Source organism: Herpailurus yagouaroundi, unplaced genomic scaffold (genome assembly GCF_014898765.1).
Source record: "Herpailurus yagouaroundi ecotype Mexico unplaced genomic scaffold, PumYag 142, whole genome shotgun sequence".
NCBI classification, from domain to species: domain Eukaryota; kingdom Metazoa; phylum Chordata; class Mammalia; order Carnivora; family Felidae; genus Herpailurus; species Herpailurus yagouaroundi.
Genome location: NW_024412397.1, coordinates 27622679 through 27643870, shown reverse-complemented (window position 1 = coordinate 27643870; position 21192 = coordinate 27622679). Strand labels below are relative to the sequence as shown.

The 21192-nt window shown below is 41.5% G+C and overlaps 1 protein-coding gene and 1 pseudogene across 2 annotated transcripts in view; both read left to right on the top strand.

Moving 5' to 3' along the window:
- Window positions 1-434: 434 nt before the first annotated feature.
- Window positions 435-16324, top strand: LOC121032704 (small nuclear ribonucleoprotein Sm D3-like; annotated as a pseudogene).
- A 4188-nt stretch (window positions 16325-20512) lies between these two features.
- KATNAL2 (katanin catalytic subunit A1 like 2) overlaps window positions 20513-21192 on the top strand; it is a 74417-nt gene continuing 73737 nt past the window's right edge. The window contains exon 1 of one of the 2 annotated variants that reach the window (XM_040478905.1): window positions 20513-20793. In XM_040478905.1, the coding sequence (XP_040334839.1) occupies window positions 20743-20793 (51 nt within the window). In that variant the 5' untranslated portion in view covers window positions 20513-20742. The remainder of the gene's footprint in view (window positions 20794-21192) is intronic. The other variant, XM_040478903.1, reaches the window with a different exon arrangement.

Sequence of the window (21192 nt, the reverse complement as noted above, 5' to 3'; positions counted from 1 at the left end):
CCCACCCCACCCCCGGGCCCACCACCTTCCGCCCACGTCTTCCGCCCGGGCTCCCGTCGCGCGGCGTTCGCCGCACGTCAGCTCCCGCCCTCTCCCGCGGCCTACCCGCCTCCCGCACGCCTTCCATCGCCCGGGCCTGCGGCCGTGCACCCCTCGGCCCCGCACGGCGCCTCCCCTGGAAGCGCGGTGGCGACTGAGCGTTACCGGCCGGCCCGCGGGAGCGCCTGGCCCGGGGGAGCGGCGGAGAGGAAGAAGAGGTGAACGGGACTCCTGACTCCTGGCGGCAACGTTTCGGGAAAATTCTAACGGTGCCCTTCCACACGGTGGCTGTAGCTGGAGGAAGCAGCCGCAGATAAAACCATCCCCCATTGTAGTAGCGGAACAATCAAAATATGGGTGTCGGGTAAGCCATTGTTCCGATCTAATGGTGCAGGATGGGTGAGATCTCTTTGGATTGGTAATATCCTCAAAGTACTAACCTGGCTGATTCCTTCAGACTTTCAAGGGCGACTGAATGTCATGGACTGCAGAGTTGAGAGGGCCGAGCGGTGGGACTGGGGAGACGTGAAATAAGAGAGCGAAATAAGAGCGCTCAGAAGAACCCTGGTTTTTAAAAAGTCGAGGGGTCAGGGAAATCAGATAGCTAGGAAAGAATGAAATGCCAAGGGCAGAATAGATGGAAGGAAGCTTGATGGCAGCCTTGACGTGCTGATAAACTCACCGGACCAAGTACAGGGTTCAAATTTCTTTGAAGAAGTGGATGAAACCCACCCACGACAGAATATTAAAACGCTTATTATAATTTGCAAGGCCCTGTTTAATCCGGTTCCTGCCTAGTGCTTCTTCCCATTCCTTCTTGGATGTTTAATGAATAAAAGAAAGTGAACAGTATCTAGAGTGGGTTCTATCGCTGGCTCTCTACCATGAACATTAGGGTCTTAGCGTGGCGTATCCTCGATCTTCGCTGATTCTCCTTAGGCCTTGGTTTATACCTCAGTGGAGTTTAACATTGTTCAACAGGCGTTAAGTGAAGGCCACTGTGAACTGGGAGCTTTGAGGGAATAACAAAGATGAATAGAATATAATACAATCCTTCCATCAAGAAGCTTACAACACATAAGAGGGACCAACATACACACAAAATTAAGAGAAGCACGGCCTCACTGAGGCTTGTTTTGTAGTATTCATTGTAGGGTTAGGCAGGTTTGACTGCAAAGAATTCTAAGTGCTGCCCCAGACAGGCCTAATAATAACTAATGTCTTCCTTGCCACGTGATTACGTCAGAACTGAACCTGTAAATCCACTACTACAGGGCATTTTCAGGTTTTGCCAATGAGAGCAAGAGTGGGCCCATTTATGCAGTGATGAGAGATGAGACTTTCTAGCTTGTGGAGTGCTCTAGTTTGCTACGATGAGGGGCCAGCCCAACTCATGGAGAAGAATCACCTTAACAATATCAGAATTAACTTTGACCTCTGTACTTGTCAACTTGCATAAGCCAATACCCTTCCATAACTGTTTCAGGTAGTTTTAGATGGGTTTGCTATTAGCATCTGAAATACGATGCTACTTTGTCTCCCTAGACCAGATTACTAACTTGGCATCTTTTCTAAACTATACTCTGAATACTCATTCCAATACTTGTTTTAAGGAAGGCCTGAGTGCTAAAGGGTAGAGAAGACGCCTGTCTCTTTACTGTCACAAACAGTTTAGCTCTGGTCTAAATTTGTGTATCCTACTCATGAGAAAGAAAGCCCTGCACTTACTTGAATCTAACTTCCTTATAACGTGGCATGAAATGTCCTTGGAGCAGAGTTGGGAGGAGGAAGGTGTGGTAACCTTACCACCACTTGAGGCCACATACCAAAGTACCACTTCTGGCCACACACAGAACTATTACCCCAGGGGGGAATTACATTAAATGCAATTTTCTCCTTATTACCTTTTGCTTAAGATTTTATTTTTTGGTAATCTCTGCACCCAATGTGGGGCTCAAACTTGCCACCCTGAGATCAAAAGTCAGACACGTCACCAACTGAGCCAGCCAGGTGCCCCCCCCCGCCTCATATTTTCAATGATAGAATGTGTCAACAGTTTATATGAATTGATGTTCAAGGCAATTACCTGATTGATCCACCCCCTTAATCTAGCTCAAATTTTAAAACCTCAGTATTGTAATTAAAGTGGCCTAAGGTTACATGAAGTCAAAAGTCTCAGGAGTGGCTTTTTCACTTATTAGCTGTGTAATGTTAGCAAAGTCACAACCTCTTTTCTAATCTATAAAACAGGAATGATTATTCCTGAACTCAGGATGGTGAAGGAGTAAATGAGTTAAGATACATGACTTTATGAACTTACAAAGCAATAGATGATAATTTTTTTATGTCTAAACAGCTGATAAACACATACCAAAATAAAAGTATTAAGAGACTCTCATATACCCATGTAATATATATATACCAGTGTCTTTAGGAAAGACTTAACGTGGTTGGGCCATGCAGTGAAGTTTTTAATTCAGTTCCAAGCACCTGTCTTGTTAATCCTTTTCCTTCCTATCTCTAAACCCATCAACCCTCCCTGATCTCAACATCTCTCTTTTCCACTGATTTCTTCCTCCGTATAATCATGATTTTCAAGCCTCCTATATTTCCAAGCCACCTTTCTTCCTTTGCCAAGCATACATCTATTTTAATCACATTTCTTCACTCCTTAACACTCTTCTGATAGTGTTTGATCTTGACTGTTATTGAAACTAATATGAAAGAAACTGAACAATGAATTTATCTTTTAACTTCATATCCCCAACTATTTATTCTGAAATTTTTATTTTATTGTTTAATGTTTTATTTTTGAGAGACAGAGCGTGAGCTGGGGAGGGGCAGAGAGAGAGAGAGAGGGAGACACAGAATCCGAAGCAGGCTCCAGGCTCTGAGCTGTCAGCACAGAGCCCAATGCGGGGCTCGAACTCATTTACTGCAAAATCATGACCTGAGCCCAAGTGGGAAACTTCACCAACTGAACCACCCAGGCGCCCCTCAAATTTTTAAACACCAGGAAAAGTTGAAAGCATAATACAATGAACACCTGTATATATCCCAACTAGATTCAATAATTATTAATATTTGAACAATAATTTTTACTAAGGCATAATTTACATATAATGAAATCTTCATATTTTAAGTAAATTCTTCAATTAGTTTTGAAAAATGCTTATCAAGATACAGAACATTTCCATCAGCCCCAAAAGTTCCAAGTTACTTCTTGCCCCTTCCCAGTCAAAGCTCCCACAAGAAGCAACCAATGATCTGATTTCTAATACTATAGAGAGAACTAAAAAATGAAGCAACATTCTCTACTTATTTTTAAGTGCTATAATAATTTTGATGCCAAAACTAGACAAAAATTAGTTTTTCCATCTAACTTATAAACAGCTCTTACCTTTGTAATGCAAGGATGGTTTCACACAGCATATATAATAAACAACTTGGTCATTTGATCCAACTCACCACCTGAAAACCACCATAAAAATCTGGGTTTAGAAAAGCAGAACCACATGCCCAATACTATATAAGGAATTATCCAGCCAAAATATTAGAAGGAAGTATTTCAGGCAGTGAAACCAAATATTTGTCCTGAAGGCATTTAATGATCCAAAAGTAAAATCTATAAAGTAACTATGACTTTTGCAGGATTGCTGAGCAAGAGAGAAGTAAGTCTAAATGTAGTACCACAGAAGATGGAAAGTCTAATAAACACCCCACATATTTAATATAAGACCCTATAGGGTAAAGATGAACCAGGAGTCAATCAGCACTTCCACAGATTGCAATCAGGTTTAACAGTAATAAAATCTCAAGTTTTGTATATTGAATAAACAGGGCCTAGAGTGGCAAGCTATAGGCACTGGGCAGAAACAAACTGAAGTTCTCTCCAGATGAAGATATCATCACCCCAAACCTCAAATTACCCGACACAGATAATTTTCCAAATAACATGACCAACATGTAGTCAGAAGACTGAAATAAAAAGCATGCTTGCACTAAAAAATAAAAGGTTTAAAAAAAATAACCTAGCAGAAACTCTATTCCAGAATTGAGAGGTTTAAGAACTCAATGCATAGGTTTAGTAGTATATTACACACACTTTAGGAGAAAATAACCAGAACATATGTCAGAAGGAAGTACAGAGAAAACAAAAGAAAAAAAATGGAAAATGCCTAGGAAAATATTGAAGACATCTCATGGAGACATGAGATGATGTTGAAAAGGTCCAAAAGATGTTTAATTGGAGTCCTCAAAGAACAAGAAAGTCAGAATCAGGCAGAAGTAATATGTGAGGAGAAAGAAAACCTGAGACTTTCCAGACTGATGAAAAACACTAGGTGAAAGGGTAACAAAACCCTTTCCCATCCTGCATGAGAACTTGACCTTCAGTTAACTTTCCAACTTTGTTCACTGGAAACTGATAGAGTGTTATGATTTAAAAAATGGCCTCTGGAGGCACCTGGATGGCTCAATTCATTAAGTGTCCCACTTTTTTTTTTAAGTTTATTTATTTATTCTGAGAGACAGAGGCAGTGTGAGCAAGGGAGTGGCAGAGAGAGGGAGAGAGAGAAGCCAAAGCAGACTCCTTGCTTCCAGTGCAGAGCCCCACTCAGAGCTCAAACCCACAGAACCTTGAGATCATGACCTGAGCCAAAACCAAGAGTCAGAGGCTTAACCGACTGAGCCACCCAGGCACCCCCGAGCGTCCCACTTTGATTTTGGCTCAGGTCATGATCTCAGTTTGTGAGCTCGAGCGCAGTATTGTGCTCGGCACTGACAGCAAGGGGCCTGCTTGGGATTCTCTCCCTCCCTCTCTCTCTGACCCTCCCCCGCCCCCTACTCTCATGTGCTCTCTCTCAAAATATATAAACATTTAAAAAATTAAAAACGACCGCTGCCCAGTAAACTGCCTCTAGATCAGGAGGAACTGACTATAAATGAACTGAATACCTTACAGGGAGGCCATACTTGGGATTTCCCAAGGGAGTTTAATTCACCAAAACATAATTTTAAATTTGTGTGCAACTGATGGCATGACTTCCATGTACCACATAGAACCACAATGAGAAATAGAATAAATCCACAAGTACAGTGGAGCATTTTACCATACCTACCTTAGTAATTGATCCAAAAAGGCAAAGAAAAAATCATTAAAGATCTAGATTTTTGTTAGAACATGATTAACAAACTCAACCAAGTGACTTTAATGTGCAGAAAATGTGTTATTTCAAGCACTTAAGGAACATCTGCAAAAATTAAACATACACTGACCATGAAGCAAGTCTCAATAATTTAAAAAATTGTAATAAACCACACATAAAATTTACCATCTTAAACCATTTTAAGTGTACGGCTTACTGCCATTAAGGATAGTCATACTGTTGTGGTGCCTGAGTGGCTTGGTTGGTTAAGCATCCAATTTCAGCTTAGGTCATGATCTCACCGTTTGTGAGTTCGATCCCCGCATCAGGTTCTGTGCTGACAGCTCAGAGCCTGGAGCCTGTTGCAGAATCTGTGCGTCTCCCTCTCTCTGCCCTTCCCCCCCCACCCCCCACTCACAGTGTCTCTCTCAAAAATAAACATTAAAATAAAATTTTTTAATAAAAAAAAAGAATAGCCGCTGTCGTGTAACCATCGCCACCATCCATCTGCAGAACTCTTTGTCTTTCCAAACCAAAACTCATCTAAAAATAACTCCCCATTTTCCTCTGCCCCTGGCCCCTGGCCACCACCATACTGCTTTCCCCATGAATTTAGCTGCTCCTGGTATCTCATGTAAGTGGAATTATAGGGCCTTTGTGTCTGTGACTGGCTTATTTTCCTCAGCGTAATGTCTTCAGAGTTCAACGATGTTGTAGCATAGGACAGAATTCTCTTCCTTTTTAAAGCTGAATAATATTCCATTGTATGTATATACAATATTTTGTTTATATGTCAACACAGGTTGTGTCTTAGTTTGGGCTACCAAAACAAAATCTCACACACCGGGTAGCTTGAACAACAACTTCCCCCCACACATACACAGTTCTGGAGGCTGGGAAGTTCAAGATCAAGGTGCCAGCAGATTTGGTGTCTGATGAGGGCCTGCTTCCTAGTTTACAGATAGCTGCCTTCTTGCTGTATTCTTACACAGTAGAAAGAGCTGTGGTCTCTTCATCTTCTCATAAGGGCATTAATCCCATCTTAGAGCTTTCACTCTCGTGACCTCAGCTAAACCTAGTTACCTCCTAAAGGCCCCATCTCCAACAAACATCAAATTGGGAATTAGGGCTTTAACACAGATGGGTTTGGGGTGGGGGGGGGTGGGGTGGGTGGTGGGGGACACAGACATTCCTTTTATAGAAAGTTGCTTCCACCTTTTGGCTATTGTGAATAATGCTGCTATGAACATGGGTATAGAAATAGCTTTGAGACCCTGCTTTCAGTTCTTTTCAGGATATACCCAGAAGTGGAATTGCTGAGTTATATGGTAATTCTGTTTTTACATTTTGAGGAACTGCCATTCCGGTTTCAACAGTGGCTGCACCATTTTACATTTTCACCAGCAGTGCACAAGGGTTCAAATGTTCCACATCGACATCAACACTTGTTATTCTCTGTTTGTTTGTTTTTTTTAATAGGAGCAAGCTGATATCTTATGGTTTTGATTTGCATTTCCCTAATGATTACTAATGTAAGTACTTTTTCATGTGCTTATGGGCCACATGTATATCTTCTTTGAAGAAATGTCTACTCAAAACCTTTACCAATTTTTAAAATCAGGTTGTTTGGGTTTTTTTGTTGTTGATTTTCACTAAATTTAAAAGGATTGGAATCATACAGATTATGACCTATGCACAATTAAGCTAAAACTCAGTAAGAGATAACTAGAAAATCGCCACATTTTTGGAAATGAAGAAATACCCTTCTAAATAGCCTATGAGTCAAAGGAAATATCACTATGAAAAATTTTAAACTATTTACCTGAATGGTAATGAAAATACTACATATCAAAATCTCTGATCACCAAAACTAAAAGGCAACCAATGGAATGGGAGAGAATATTTGCAAATGACCTATCAGATAAAGGGTTAGTCTCTAAAATCTATAAAGAACTTATCAAACTCAACAACCCCCCCAAAAAAAATTCATTGAAGAAATGGGCAAAAGACATGAATAGACACTTTCCAAAGAAGACATCCAGATAGCAAACAGACACATGAAAAAATGCTCAACATCACTCATCATCAGGGAAATACAAATCAAAACCACAATGAGATACCACCTCACACCAGTCAGAATGGCTAAAATTAACAACTCAGGCAACAGATGTTGGCGATGATGCAGGAAAGAGGAACCCTTTCGCACTGCTGGTGGGAATGCAAACTGGTGCAGCCACTCTGGAAAACAGTATGGAGCCTCCTTAGAAAGTTAAAAACAGAACTACCCTACGACCCAGCAACTGCACTACTAGGTATTTATCCAAGGGATACAGGTGTGCCGTTTCGAAGGGGCCATGTTCCCCAATGTTTATAGCAGTGCTATTGACAACAGCCAAAGTATGGAAAGAGCCCAAATGTCCATCGATAGATGAATGCATAAGAAGATGTGGTATATATACACAATGGAGTATTCTCAGCAATCAAAAAGAATGAAATCTTGCCATTTGCAACAACATGGATGGAACTAGATGGTATTACGCTATGCGAAATAAGTCAGTCAGAGAAAGACAAATATCATATGACTTCACTCATGTGGAATTTAAGATACAAAACAGATGAACATAAGGGAAGGGAATCAAATAGAATATAAAAATAGAGAGGGGGACAAAACATAAGAGACTCTGAAATACAGAGAACAAACAGGGTTGCTTGGGTCGTGGGAGGGGGGAGGGGCTAAATGGGTAAGGGGCATTAAGGAAGACACTTGGTGGGATGAGCACTGGGTGTTATACGTGGAGGATGAAACACTGGAATCTACTCCTGAAATCATTATAGCACTATATGCTAACTAACTTGGATGTAAATTAAAAAAAAAAAAAAAAAGATCCCTGAGTTGTACCTATAACTATAGTTGTAGAGAAATTTAACCTTAAATTTACAGTTAGGGATAAAAAGCTGGTGGTCAGTTGACCTGAACAACTTTAAATAAAAGAACAGAAAAATATCCAAGGAAAGTAGGAAGAAAGACATACTAAACATAAGAAGAAACTAATGAAGGGGAAAACTAATATATAATTTATACACAATGCTTGACATGTGCTCAGAAATTACCAGACATGCCAGAAAACAGGATCAAATGACTAAAAACCAACATGGAGATTTGTGAGGAGATGCTACAAGTCTGTTTCTCAGTTGCTTCTGTATCACAGAGACTGTCATGAGACAGTTTTTTATCATCTCCCCAGTTCTGATGAGATACGGTAAGTTATGATCATAGTATGCACCCTTGATATGATATCATGAGAATGGCAATTTACCTCTGTGGTCTTCCTCTCAAAAATCTATAACCCGTTTAATTAAGAGAAAAACATCAGGGGCTCCTGGGTGGCTCAGTCGGTTAAGCGTCCAACTTCGGCTCAGGTCATGATCTCATGGTTTATGGGTTTGAGCCCCACCTTGGGCTCTATGCTGACAGCTCAGAGACTGGAGCCTGCTTTGGATTCTGTATATCCCTCTCTGCCCCTCCCCTGCTCACACTCTGTCACTCTCCGTCTCTCAAAAATGAATAAACATTAAAAATTTTTCAAAAAAAAAAAAGAAAAACATCAGACAAATCTCACTTATGAGATATTCTCCAAAGTACCTGATCAATACTCCTTAAAAGTTTCAAGGTCATCAAAAAACAAGAAAAGTCAGAAACAATCACAGCCAAGATGAACCTAAGGTGATATAACAACTAAATATAATGTGGCTGAGATCCTGCTACAGAAGGACATTAGGGAAGAACTAAGGTAATCTGTATAAAGTATGAATTTTAGTTAATAATAATGTACTATTATTTCTTTATTAATTGTGACATATATACCACATTAATATGAGGTGTTAATAATAAGGGAACTGGGTATATGTGAATTTTCTATACTATAAGCACAGCTAGAATGTAAAGCCTATTTTGTTGATCATAAAATGATAAATCATATTGTAATGATAAAATGTTTATCATTCAAAATTGTATTTTCCAATGATAGAAAATAAAATGGCTATTAGACTTTTATTTTTGTTATTTTATTTTGGGGGGCATTAGATTTTTTTAATGTTTATTAATTTATTGTGAGAGAGAGAGTGTGGGTGTGTGCAGGTGAGGGAGGGCAGAGAGAGAGAGGGAGAGAGAGAATCCCAAGCAGGTTCCACACTGTGAGTGCAGAGCCCGATGTGGGGCTTGAACTCACGAATCCATGAGATCATGACCTGAGCTGAAATCAAGAGTCAGATGCTTAACCCACTGAGCCATCCAGGCACCCTGGTGGGTATTAGATTTTTTTTTTTTTTTTTTGAGAGACAGGGCACAAGTGAGCGAGGGGCAGAGAGAGAGAGAGAGAGAGAGAATCCCATGAGGCACAGAAAGAGAGAGAGAGAGAGAGAAACGGGACTCTATACACAGTGCTCATCACCACAAGTGTACTCTTTATTTTTTGTAAGTATTTATTTTTGAGAGAAAGAGGGAGGGATGGAGAGAGAGAGAGAAAGTGCTCACAAGTGGGGGCTACAGGGCAGAAAGAGAGATGTTTACACAGAAATCTGAAGTAGGCTGCAGGCTCTGAGCAAGCTGTCAGCCCAGAGCCCCACGCGGGGCTTAAACTTACAAACAGTGACAGCATGACCTGAGCCAAAGTCAGATGCGTAACTGACTGAGCTACCCAGGCACCCAGCAAGCGTACTCTTTAATCTCCATCACCTATTTCGTCCGCTCATGGCCACCTGTCTTCTGGTAACCATCAGTTTCTTCTCTATAGTTAAGAGTCTGTTTCTTGCTTTGCCTCTTTTTTTCCCCCTTTGCTCATTTGTTTTGTTTCTTAAATTCCGCATATGGTATTTGTCTTTCTCTGACTTATTTCACTTAGCATTATACTTTCTAGCTCCGTCCATTGTTTTGCAAATGGCAGGATTTAATTTTTTAATGGCTGAGTAATATTCCTGTGTGTGTGTGTGTGTGTGTGTGTGCACCACATTGTCTTTTTTTTAAATATTTATTTATTTTGAGAGAGAGAGAGAGAGAGTGAGCGCAAGTGGGGGAGGGGCAGAGAGACAGGGAGACAGAGAATCCGAAGCAGGCTCCATGCTGGATCCCATGAACCTCAAGATCACAACCTGAGCCAAAATCAAGAGTGGGATGTTCAACTGAGGCCACCCAGGTGGACTATACCACATCATCTTTACCTATTATTCATGTATTGATGGACACAGGTTGCTTCCATAATTTGGCTATTGTAAATAAAGCTACAATAAACATAGGACTGCACATATCCCTTCAAATTAGTGTTTTTGTGTTCTTTAGGTATATACCCAGTAACGTGATTACTGGATCACAGGTCTATTTTTAATTTTCAAGGGAACTCCATTCTGTGTTCTACAGTGGCTGCACCAGTTTGCTAACAATTTCAACCTTTAAATAATGGTAAAAGTGTAAAATTTATTTTCAGATGTATCTATGAGAATTTGAAGACATTGTCATTAAAATGTCTTGATCAGGAAGTATAGACATTTCAAGCACTAAATCTGCTTATGGAAGTTCTCTCAAGCTTTTCATTAAACTTTTGAAATTTTTTTTTTAAGTTTTATAGAAGTTTAATATTTCACAGTTTCCATAGCACTTTACTATTCCATTTTTTCTCATAATTATAAGAAAAAAGTAATGAGCTTGTTTTTTGTTTGTTTGTTTGTTTGTTTTTTACCAAGGCCCATAAGAGGTGTTCTAAATCCCCTCCAAATTATCAACATGCCACAGAAGTTTTATCATTTTCTTTGTGTGCTGTGACCTGAAAAAGGCTAGGAAGCACCCACCTAGAGAATCTCTTACACCTGCACAGGCACAGTAGGAGATATGTACAAGAGTGTTTCTTTCTTTTTCTTAACGTGTATTTTTATTTTTGAGAGAGAGAGACAGAGAATGAGTGGAGGAGGAGCAGAGATGGAGGGAGACAGAATCCGAAGCAGGCTCAGGCTCAGGCTCAGGCTCTGAGCTGTCAGCACAGAGCCCGATGAGGGGCGCGAATTCATAAACTGCAAGATCATGACCTGAGCCAAAGTCGAACACTTAACTGACTGAGCCACCCAGGCACCCCATGTACAAGTGTGTGGTAATAAACACTGTTTGTAATAATGAAATCCTGAAAACAACTTATCTCCATCAAGAAGAGAGTGGATATATACATTGTGCTATATTCCTGAAAAAGAATGCTATGTGTATGGTATAAGAAGAAAAATGAATAAGCCAGAGTTACATATAATAAATGGACAAATTTCAAAAACTATGAAATGAAAAAATCAAGGTGGGAAAAGTTATATATCCTTTCTACAAATTTTCCCAAATTTGAAACAATGGTATATATTTATGGATATACACATATGTGATAGAAGTTCAGAAACAAACATGTGAATGATGAATACCAAAACCAGGACAGTTGGGGCCTCTGAGAAAGGAATGGGATCTGTGGGGGCATTCTGGGAGATTGTACTGTATTTATAAAGTTTTTTGTTAAAAAAAAAAAGGCATGAGAGCTTGGTTGCTCGGTTGGTTAAGTGTCTGACTCCAGATTTCAGCTCAGGTCATGATCTCATAGTTTGAGAGATCGAGCCCCACCTTGGGCTCTGTGCTAACAGCTCAGAGCCTACTTGGGATTCTCTCTCTCCCTTTCTCTCTGCCCCTCTACCCACTCAAAAATAAGTAAATAAAAATTAAAAAAAAAAAAAAAAAAAAGGACCTGAAGCAAATACACGGCACAGTGTTAAGATATGACAGACCCGGAAGGTGGATATACCAATCTACTTTTCTCTATATTTGTGTGCTTGAAACATTTCATACCAAAACAAAACGGATCCTAAATCTGATCATTCTTTACTAATTCCCTGTTCCTGAATGACCACGGTAGCCTCCCGTCTCATTTCCTTGCTTTCTGTCTTGTTCCACAATTATTCTCCACATGCTAGCCAGAATGATATTTTATAAATATATATCTGATTTGGGGCGCCTGGGTGGCGCAGTCGGTTGAGCGTCCGGCTTCAGCCAGGTCACGATCTCGCGGTCCGTGAGTTCGAGCCCCGCGTCAGGCTCTGGGCTGATGGCTCAGAGCCTGGAGCCTGTTTCCGATTCTGTGTCTCCCTCTCTCTCTGCCCCTCCCCCGTTCATGCTCTGTCTCTCTCTGTCCCAAAAATAAATTAAAAAACGTTGAAAAAAAAATTTAAAAATATATATCTGATCTACCATCTCCCTAGGCAAAACCTTTCAGTGGGTTTAATCACTCTAAAAATAAAAATTCAACTACATACCGCAGTCCACAGGCCCTTGCTTTATCTCTGGCATTTAGCTCTTAAGATCTTATTCTTCCTCCACTATCATTATTTATCCCCTCAAACGGTTTTATTTTTCTTTGGGAACTTCTCACTACCTCAAATTATATTAATTCATGGTTTATGGATATAGTTATTCCTAGAGTCCTCAGCTTCCACTAGAATATAAGTTCCATGAAAGTGGGGACCTTGCTCTCTGTCATATCTTTGGTGCTGAGAATATTTTTGACTTGTTAAGTATGACATATTTTTTGGATGAACAAATAAATGAGAGATTTCTTTTTCATTCAAAAAGGAGAGGAATAGGGGCGCCTGGGTGGCGCAGTCGGTTAAGCGTCCGACTTCAGCCAGGTCACGATCTCGCGGTCCGTGAGTTCGAGCCCCGCGTCGGGCTCTGGGCTGATGGCTCAGAGCCTGGAGCCTGTTTCCCATTCTGTGTCTCCCTCTCTCTCTGCCCCTCCCCCGTTCATGCTCTGTCTCTCTCTATCCCAAAAATAAATAAACGTTGAAAAAAAAAAAAAAAACCAAAAAGGAGAGGAATGACACTTTAGTGTTTTGTTTTGTTTTGTTTTGTTTTGTTTTGTTTTGTTTTGTTTAAAGGTGTAATCTAGGGTGCCTGGGTGGCTCAGTTGGTTAAGCATCCGACTTCGGCTCAGGACATGATCTCATGGTTCGTGGGTTCAATCCCCACGTCAGGCTCTGTGCTGACAGCTCAGAGCCTGGAGTCTGCTTCAGATTCTGTGTCTCCTTCTCTCTTTGCCCCTCCCTCACTCATGCTCTGTCTCTCAAAAGTAAATAAATGTTAAAAAAAAATTTTTTTTAAGATATAATCAAACACATAGAAGGGGAAAACTACAGGGTACTCTGTCAACAATAACAATAGCTAAGGCTCAGTAAGCACGCATTATGTACTGAGCATTTCCAGACACGAGGACCACATACTTTTGGGGTGCGCATCGGCCTCACTCCCTTCTCATAGGCCCTGAGAACCTATCTGTGACATGAAATCTTCCTCCCTAGTCACAGCTAATTGGATCTGGATCAAACGCTGGGTGAGAAAAGCTCATCTGTTAGCCAGGAGGAAGCAATCAGATTCTTTTTCTTGAAAATTTGTGCTGAGAGATGCACAGGCTAAAGAAGTTTGAAGATGAGTCACATTAATGGCAGGACAGTTTTGAATGATGGGAACAGCTGTTGAGGTCCCTGAAGCTGCACTGGTATCTGCCCTTTCTGGACTTGTTGGTCAATATTTTCTTGCCTTAAAGACATAGTTACCCCTCTGTCCTTCCCATGAAATCCAGTCCCTTCATTTTTAAAGTGAGTGTGGGTAAGCCTCTTTGTTTTGTTGATGACTCATCCTAAAAGCAGAAAAGTAAACAACCTCTTGATCAAAGAAACTTGACTAAGACAGTCTTTCCCAGGCATGGTCTCATTTAATTCTTACAATACTATGAGAGGGTATTACTATTCCCATCTTACAGATGAGGAGACAGCACTTGGGCAGGTCCAATACTGTTGCCAGTATCACAGAGCAGGAAAGGTTGCCATGCTGGACTCTGACTCAGGAGAGGAGCGCTGAGCTGCTACCTGTGGCTGCAGGAAGGGCAGAGGGAGGGGCTGTTGTGGAGATGAAGTTAGGAAAACAGAGCAAGCATTTTAATACTATTGGGGGTAAATTAGAAAATGAGCCTGATCTCCGTGATGGGGCAAAACCCAGATTTCATTCTGTTTTTGGATAAGATCCAGAAAAAGTTTTATTCTTGCATTTCAACAATCTTTGGCAGACGGAGATTTCTATCGACACGGAATGTCTGTATGATTAAAACGTTTTCTCTTCCCATTGGCGGAGTTGACAGTTTTGAAAGAATGGCAGGATTTTTTTAGCAACGTAAAATGTGGAGTTTTAACGACATATATTCAGAGGTGACTTATAGTTGACTGTCACAGCATTTGCAGTTAGGCAGGTATATTTCTGGTCATTCTTGAAAACTCCCCCTCATTCTTGCACGTCTAGAGAAGTCCCGTGGAGGGCAGTTTGACACAAGTGAAGTTGTGAGTACAGAAATCCAAGTGTTCATTTGGGGGAGAGGCTAGGGGAGAGAAATCGGTAGGGATTGATGGATTAAGGTATGATTTGAAGAGAGTAAACAATAAATCAAAGTTTATGATTGAAAAACATTCAGAATTCACTTTATATAACATCCTTGCTGTGTGAAAGAGAGGAATAACTTTTCTCCAACTGAAGTTGGACTGTGTTTTGAATACTTTATTTTTTTAATGTTTACTTATTTTTGAGAGCGGGGGAGGGGGCAGAGAGAGAGGGAGACACAGAATCCAAAGCAGGCTCCAGACTTTGAGCTGTCAGCACAGAGCCCTACGAGGGGCTTGAACTCATGACCCATGAGATCATGACCTGAGCCAAAGGCGGAAGCTTAACCAACTGAGCCACCCAGGTGCCCCATGTTTTGAATACTTGAGAAAATAATATGCCCTGTGAAACAAGTGGTAAAGCTTGAGCTCTGTCTCATATACATCAAATGACACAATGTGTGCATCAGACACAATTTTGTTACTTTGGTAAGTATTTAAACTGTTAAAAAAATTTTTTTTTGTTTTATTTATTTATGAGACAGAGAGAGGCAGAGCATGAGCAGGGGGGGCGGGCAGAGAGAGAGGGAGACATAGACCGAAGCAGGCTCCAGGCTCTGAGCGGTCAGCACAGAGCCCGACCCGGGGCTCGAACCCATAGACCATGAGATCATGACCTGAGCTGAGATCAGACGCTTAACCGACTGAGCCACCCAGGCACCCCAGTATTTAAACTGTTTAAAACACAAGCATAAGAAATATTAATGTGATGTATAAAAGGAGGGAAAATAAGTTTTTCTTGTTTCCCCCAATATTTTATTTTTAAAGGAGAAAGAGAGAGGGGATAGAGGATCCGAAACTGGCTCCACACTGACAGCAGAGAGCCCGTTGTGGGGCTTGAACTCACAAACCGTGAGATCGTGACCTGAGCTGAAGTCCGATGCTTCACCTACTGAGCCACCCAGCCGCCCCGAAAATAAGTTTTTCTAAGAAAAAGGAGAATTTTTCTTTTTCTCTGTAGGTATTAACAGGTTAGGAAGCTAATTGACACCTTAAAAAACTTGGTTCTGAGAGCCTGGAACCGACCATTCGCTCACCTCACACCGTCACAGTCCCTGGAGTTACCGTTGCACCAGAAAGGAAGAGGACGCTGGGCCACACTCACTTCCCGTTGAGTTGTCTAACGGTGTGTCGGTCAAAGTCCTACATGATGCTGAAGGCCACAACATGAGAGACAAACACTGTTGAGGTGTATTGTGGGAAACTCAGAGGCAGAGGACAATGGGAACTGCCAGATGTCCAATATCACAGTCCCCTATGGAGATGACAAATGGCACAGCTGGAGGCATACACCCCGGATAGCAAGATTGTTCTGATCTTGCCTGACGCTCCCAAAAGTGTGCCCATGTTAAAGAATGGAAAAGAAAACCAGGCCCAAGGGTCAGCAGTGGAAGAGGTTCATGTGGCCCCAAGAGGAGGAGGGCATGGGATGGGACATGGAAACATCTTCCAGAAGTGAAGATAAAATGGCCTGTTGAACAGAGGGGATGGGGGAAATAGCTGGAGGGGATTAAGGGTACACTTACCTTGATGAGCACTGAGTAATGTGTAGGACTGTTGAGTCACTACATTGTACGCCTGAAAATAACAGAACACTCTATGTTAACTATACGGGAATAAAACTTTTTAAAAAAGAAAAAAAATTATCTGTTGAACAGAATTTTGCTCTTATTTTTTTCTTTTAATTTATCTGGGTTGGGGAGGGAAGGTGTGCATGCCTATGTGTACATCCTGGATTCTAATCTAGGGATGAGTTTACTCCCCAGGGGACATTTGGCATTTGGAAAGGCGTGGAGACATTTTTCTTTGTCACAATTTTGGGAAATGCAACTGGTGACTAGTGGAGAGAGGCCAGGGGTGCTACTAAACATCCTAGTCTGCACAGGTCAGTCCCCCACAACAATGATCTTTCCCCAAATGTCAATAGGGGCAAGTTTGAGAAATGCCGCCCTAGCACAACAAATCTAGCTAGCAGAGAACTTCAGTGAGAAAAGTTGAGTTCTTTCCTTTTTTTTTTCTTTTAAGTAAATTCTATGCCCAACGTGGGGCTTGAATTCACATCCCTAAGATCAAGAGCTGCATGTTCTACCAGCTGAGCCAGCCAAGGCGCCCCTGAGTTCCTTACTCAAAGGGAAAACTTAGGTGTTTGCTTTTTCTTTTTAAGTGGTGTTTTTTTTTTAAAGATGTTTATTTTTTGAGAGAGAAAGGCAGAGAGAGAGAGGAGAGAGAGAAAAGCCCAAGCAGGCTCCGCTCTGTCAGCATAGAGCCTAATGCGGGCTCGATCTCACAAACCATGAGACTGTCACCTGAGCTGAAACCAAGAGTCCACACTTAACTGGCTGAGCCACCCAGGCTCCCCTAAAGTGGTGGCTTTAATGAAAACTAATTTTAAGACATGGTGAGATGAGACTGGGGAGGGACATACATGTCAAGATGAAGAGTTTGGATGATCTGGGACACCACTCTGGGCATAACTCTGTGGTCAGGTGATGCCTAAAGACCTCATCTGAGAATCTCCCCTCTCAGTCCTTACAGTCCCTGCCCCATTATTCTTCATCTACACTACTTCCATAGCCTCCCTTCTGACCTCTCAGCTCTTGGCGGTCATCTTTTCAATGTCACCTTAAATTTCTGAAGAGTATTTTCACTGCATATAGAATTCTAAGTTCATGGTATTTTTTTTTTCTTTCAGCACTTTAGAGATGTATTTTTCTAGTCATCTAGATTCCCAGGTTGTTTCCATGTTTTGGCTATTGTAAATAATGCTGCAATGAACTTGAGGGTACAGATATCTCTTCAAGAGGGTGATTGCATTTCTTTTGGATATGTATCCAGAAGTGCAATTGCAAGATCAAATGGTAGTTCTGTGTTTAACTTTTAAAGGAATCTCCAGGCTGTTTTCCATAGTGGCTGTGCCATTTTATACTGATACCAGCAAGGCACAAGGGTTCCCTCTTCATATCCTTGCCAGCATTTGTTATCTCCTGGCTTTTTAATAATAGTCATTCTTACAGTCAGGTGTAAGGTGATATCTCATTGTGCTTACGATTTGCATTTCCCTGACGATTAGAGATGTCGAGCATGTTTTCATGTACTTGTTGTTCCTTTGTAGCTCTTCCATTTTTTAAATCGGATTGTTTGGGTTTCTTTCGCTGTTGAGTTGTGTAAGTTTCTTGTATATTTTGGAGACAGACCCCTTATCAGAAAGATGGTTTGCAAATATTTTCTTCTGTTCCATAGGTTGTCTTTTCATTTTGTTGATAGTTTCTTTTGTTGTGAAGCAGCTTTTTAGTTTGATGTAGGCCCACTTGTTGATTTTTGTTTTTGTTGCTTGTGCTTTAGTGTCATATCCAAAAAAAATCATTGTCAAGATGGATATTAAGGAGCTTTTTCTTACGTTTTCTTCTAGGAGTTTTATGGTCTCAGGTCTTATGTTTAAGTTTTTAATCCATTTCAAGTTAATTTTTGTAAGTGCTGTAAGATAGGGGTCCAGTCTCATTCTTGTGCATGTGACTATCTAGTTTTCCCAACATCTTTTATTGAAGAGACTATCCTTCCCCCCTAGAGCATTCTCAGCTCACTTGTCAAATATTAGTTGGTCAAAATGAATTTCTTAATGTGAGTCTTGGTTAGAAACGTTTGAAAGCCAGTAGTCATGTGAAGGAGATTCTTTAGAAAAAATTATGTTAAATTTGGAAATAAGGCAAAACAGAGTATTATGACCTTTCAATGTCACACTAGAACAATGTTTAAGAGGTTCAACCTCTCTCCAGTAGGACTTTCTGTGATGATGGAAATGTTCTATCCGCGTGCTGCCCAATATATTAGCCTCTAGCTGCATGTGACAACTAATCACTGGAAATGTGGCTAGTGTGACTGAGGGATTGAATTGATAACCTTATTTAATTTTAATTAAAATTTAAATGTCAATGGCCAAAACTAGAGGAATGTATCTGTGTCTCTTAGAAAAAATTCCAAAGGCTGTGGTTCTATTGCCCTGTAGAACATTAACCAGTTTTGTATCTCACCTAGCAATCTTATGCTAACTTTGTTTTCTTTAAGTGACTGCAAATACCTGGTACCTCAAAATGCTCTTTAAACCGCCTCTACCATTTAACTGGCTCCCTCAAGGACTTAAGGGGAATCTTTGACATGTGTCCATTCATATTAAAGAGTTACGTTTTTAATTTTATGAAAATCACATCAAAACAATGTAATAAGAACAGCATGAAAGGTATGTAAAGAAATCAGGAACAATTTTCTCTCTGCCTAAACTCTGCTTGGGGTAACTGTAGTGATAGAAAAAGCTCCACTAAATTGTCCTAGAAGGTGACTTCTGAGCTGAGTCTTAGGAGGCAATATAGGGTTTTATTGGGCAAATGAGGTGGGAGTGATCCTCCAAGTAAAAGAAACCGTTCAGTACTTTATAAATCATGTATGCTGGATGGTGGGGTGGGGTATGCCTGGGTTGGGGTGGGAATGACAATTGAGCCTGGACAGGGAGGGTAGAAGTGGTGTAGTGGAAAGGCACAGTGCTTTAGTCAGGAGACCTAGTTTTGCATCCTAACGTTATCTTGTTGGATAACTTAGAATTGGCTAATTTGGCTCTTTGAGCCCATTTCCACAACTGTAAATTGGGAGTAGTAATAACTTGTCCATGGGGTGTTAGGATTAAATTAGATAGCCACGTAAATCACATAGTGCATTGTCTGGTACTACAGATGTTTAGTAAATTATAGCTAGTGTTTCTAAGGAGAGTGGTCAACAGTTTCAAATGGTGCTAAATTTAAATAAGACAGAGTGTAAAATAATCTATAATTGGCTTTCCTAATTAGGAGGTTATTGAAGACTCTAGTAAGGACAACTTCAAAGAGGTAGAGGCAGAATGCGTTGAGAAATGAATAGGAAGTAACAAAGTGAAGAGGGTAGCCAGTCCTTTCAAAAACCTTGAAGTGGGGGCGCCTGGGTGGCTCAGTCGGTTGAGCAACCGACTTGGGCTTAGGTCATGACGTCCCAGCTCATGAGTTTGAGCCCCACGTCAGCTCAGAGCCTGGAGCCTGCTTTGGATACTGTGTCTCCCTCTCTCTCTCCCCCTCCTCAGCTCATTCTCTGTCTCTCTCTGTCTCAAAAATAAATAAACATTAAAAAAGCATGGAGTAGATGGGAGAGAGGTGATTCAATTCAACAATCATAAGATTAGAAGGGGTGTGTGTGTGTGTGTGTGTGTGTGTGTGTTTTAGATTGAGGAAATCTGAATATTTTTGTATCCTCTGGGCAGAGGATGGAAGAAGAAACCCGAAGATAATGAAGAAGGGATGGTTTAGAATAGGATTAACAGGAAGGGAGACAGAAGGGAAAGATATCGAAGACACAAAGTAGCTAACACAAAGAAGAAAATGAAGCAGAGGAAAATGTCAAGTCCATGTTTGTCCACTTCGAGTGAGCTTAGGTCTGGTGTGGAGGGAGTTGGGGGAGGAGGGAAAGGTTGATGCACACTCTGCATCCCAGAAAGCCTCTGACAGCCAAAGTCCACAGCAGATTCTTCCAGTCTAAAAGGACCACTTGGAGGCATCTCAAAGTAAAGCAGGAAGCTCCTTCCAAACCTTTACCTTAAAAGGGAGGGAGAAGGAGGCCTGGAAAAGATGGATGTTAAAGTGTAGTCTTGGGAACGCAAACATTGGGTCACAAAGAACTCAACAATTGCCGAAATCAAGGACAAGTACTCTGGTACAGAAACCTGGTAACTTGCATTTTAGAGACAGAATTAAGCGAGCTGAAACAATTTCAAGCCCCGCCCAAGTCCTGTCAATCATCCCCTCTCCATTTCTTGATTGGTCAGTGCAGTGCAAACGCTCTGGCTTAAACGGGCTTATTTTAGCATTGATTGGCATGAGAAAGAATCCAATGGTGCCCAGTGATTGGCTGACCTCTCTAGGCTCCGGCCAATCCTGAAAGGGGCGGGCTGGTTAAGCGTCAGGTTCCCCCAAGCAGCTTTCCTTGGAAGTACTGGTCAGCCCAGTGACTGGCCCTTTTCTCCTTTCCGGCCCTAATACAGTAGCCGATGGAGCTTTCTTACCAGACCCTCAAATTCACGCACCAGGCACGGGAAGCGGTAAGGAAAGCATATACAAAAAAGAAAAAAAAGGAACCGTACCAGGAACTCCTCTCCCCTGTTGCTTCAGGCCGATTCGCGTGTCTCTGGTTGCTATGGCGACAGAGTCCCCAGCCGCGTGGCGCAAGCGCAGTGAGGGACGGTAGGCCCCACTGGTCAACTCCCGGGGCTGGGCTTGAGGTGGTGATGGGGATAGGATGGATCCGGGACAGGGGCGGGTTTGGGAGTGACTACGGGTTTGATGAAAGGAGCTGCAGTTTGTGATTGAGGAAACGGTTTGGTATTTATTAAACAGGCTGCCTTGATGGGTGAGCGGGTTTGGGGGAGTGGTCAAAATGAAGAGTGTTGAAAAGCAGGACAGCTCTGACCTGCGAGCTGGGACACTGGCTTCTGGTCCTG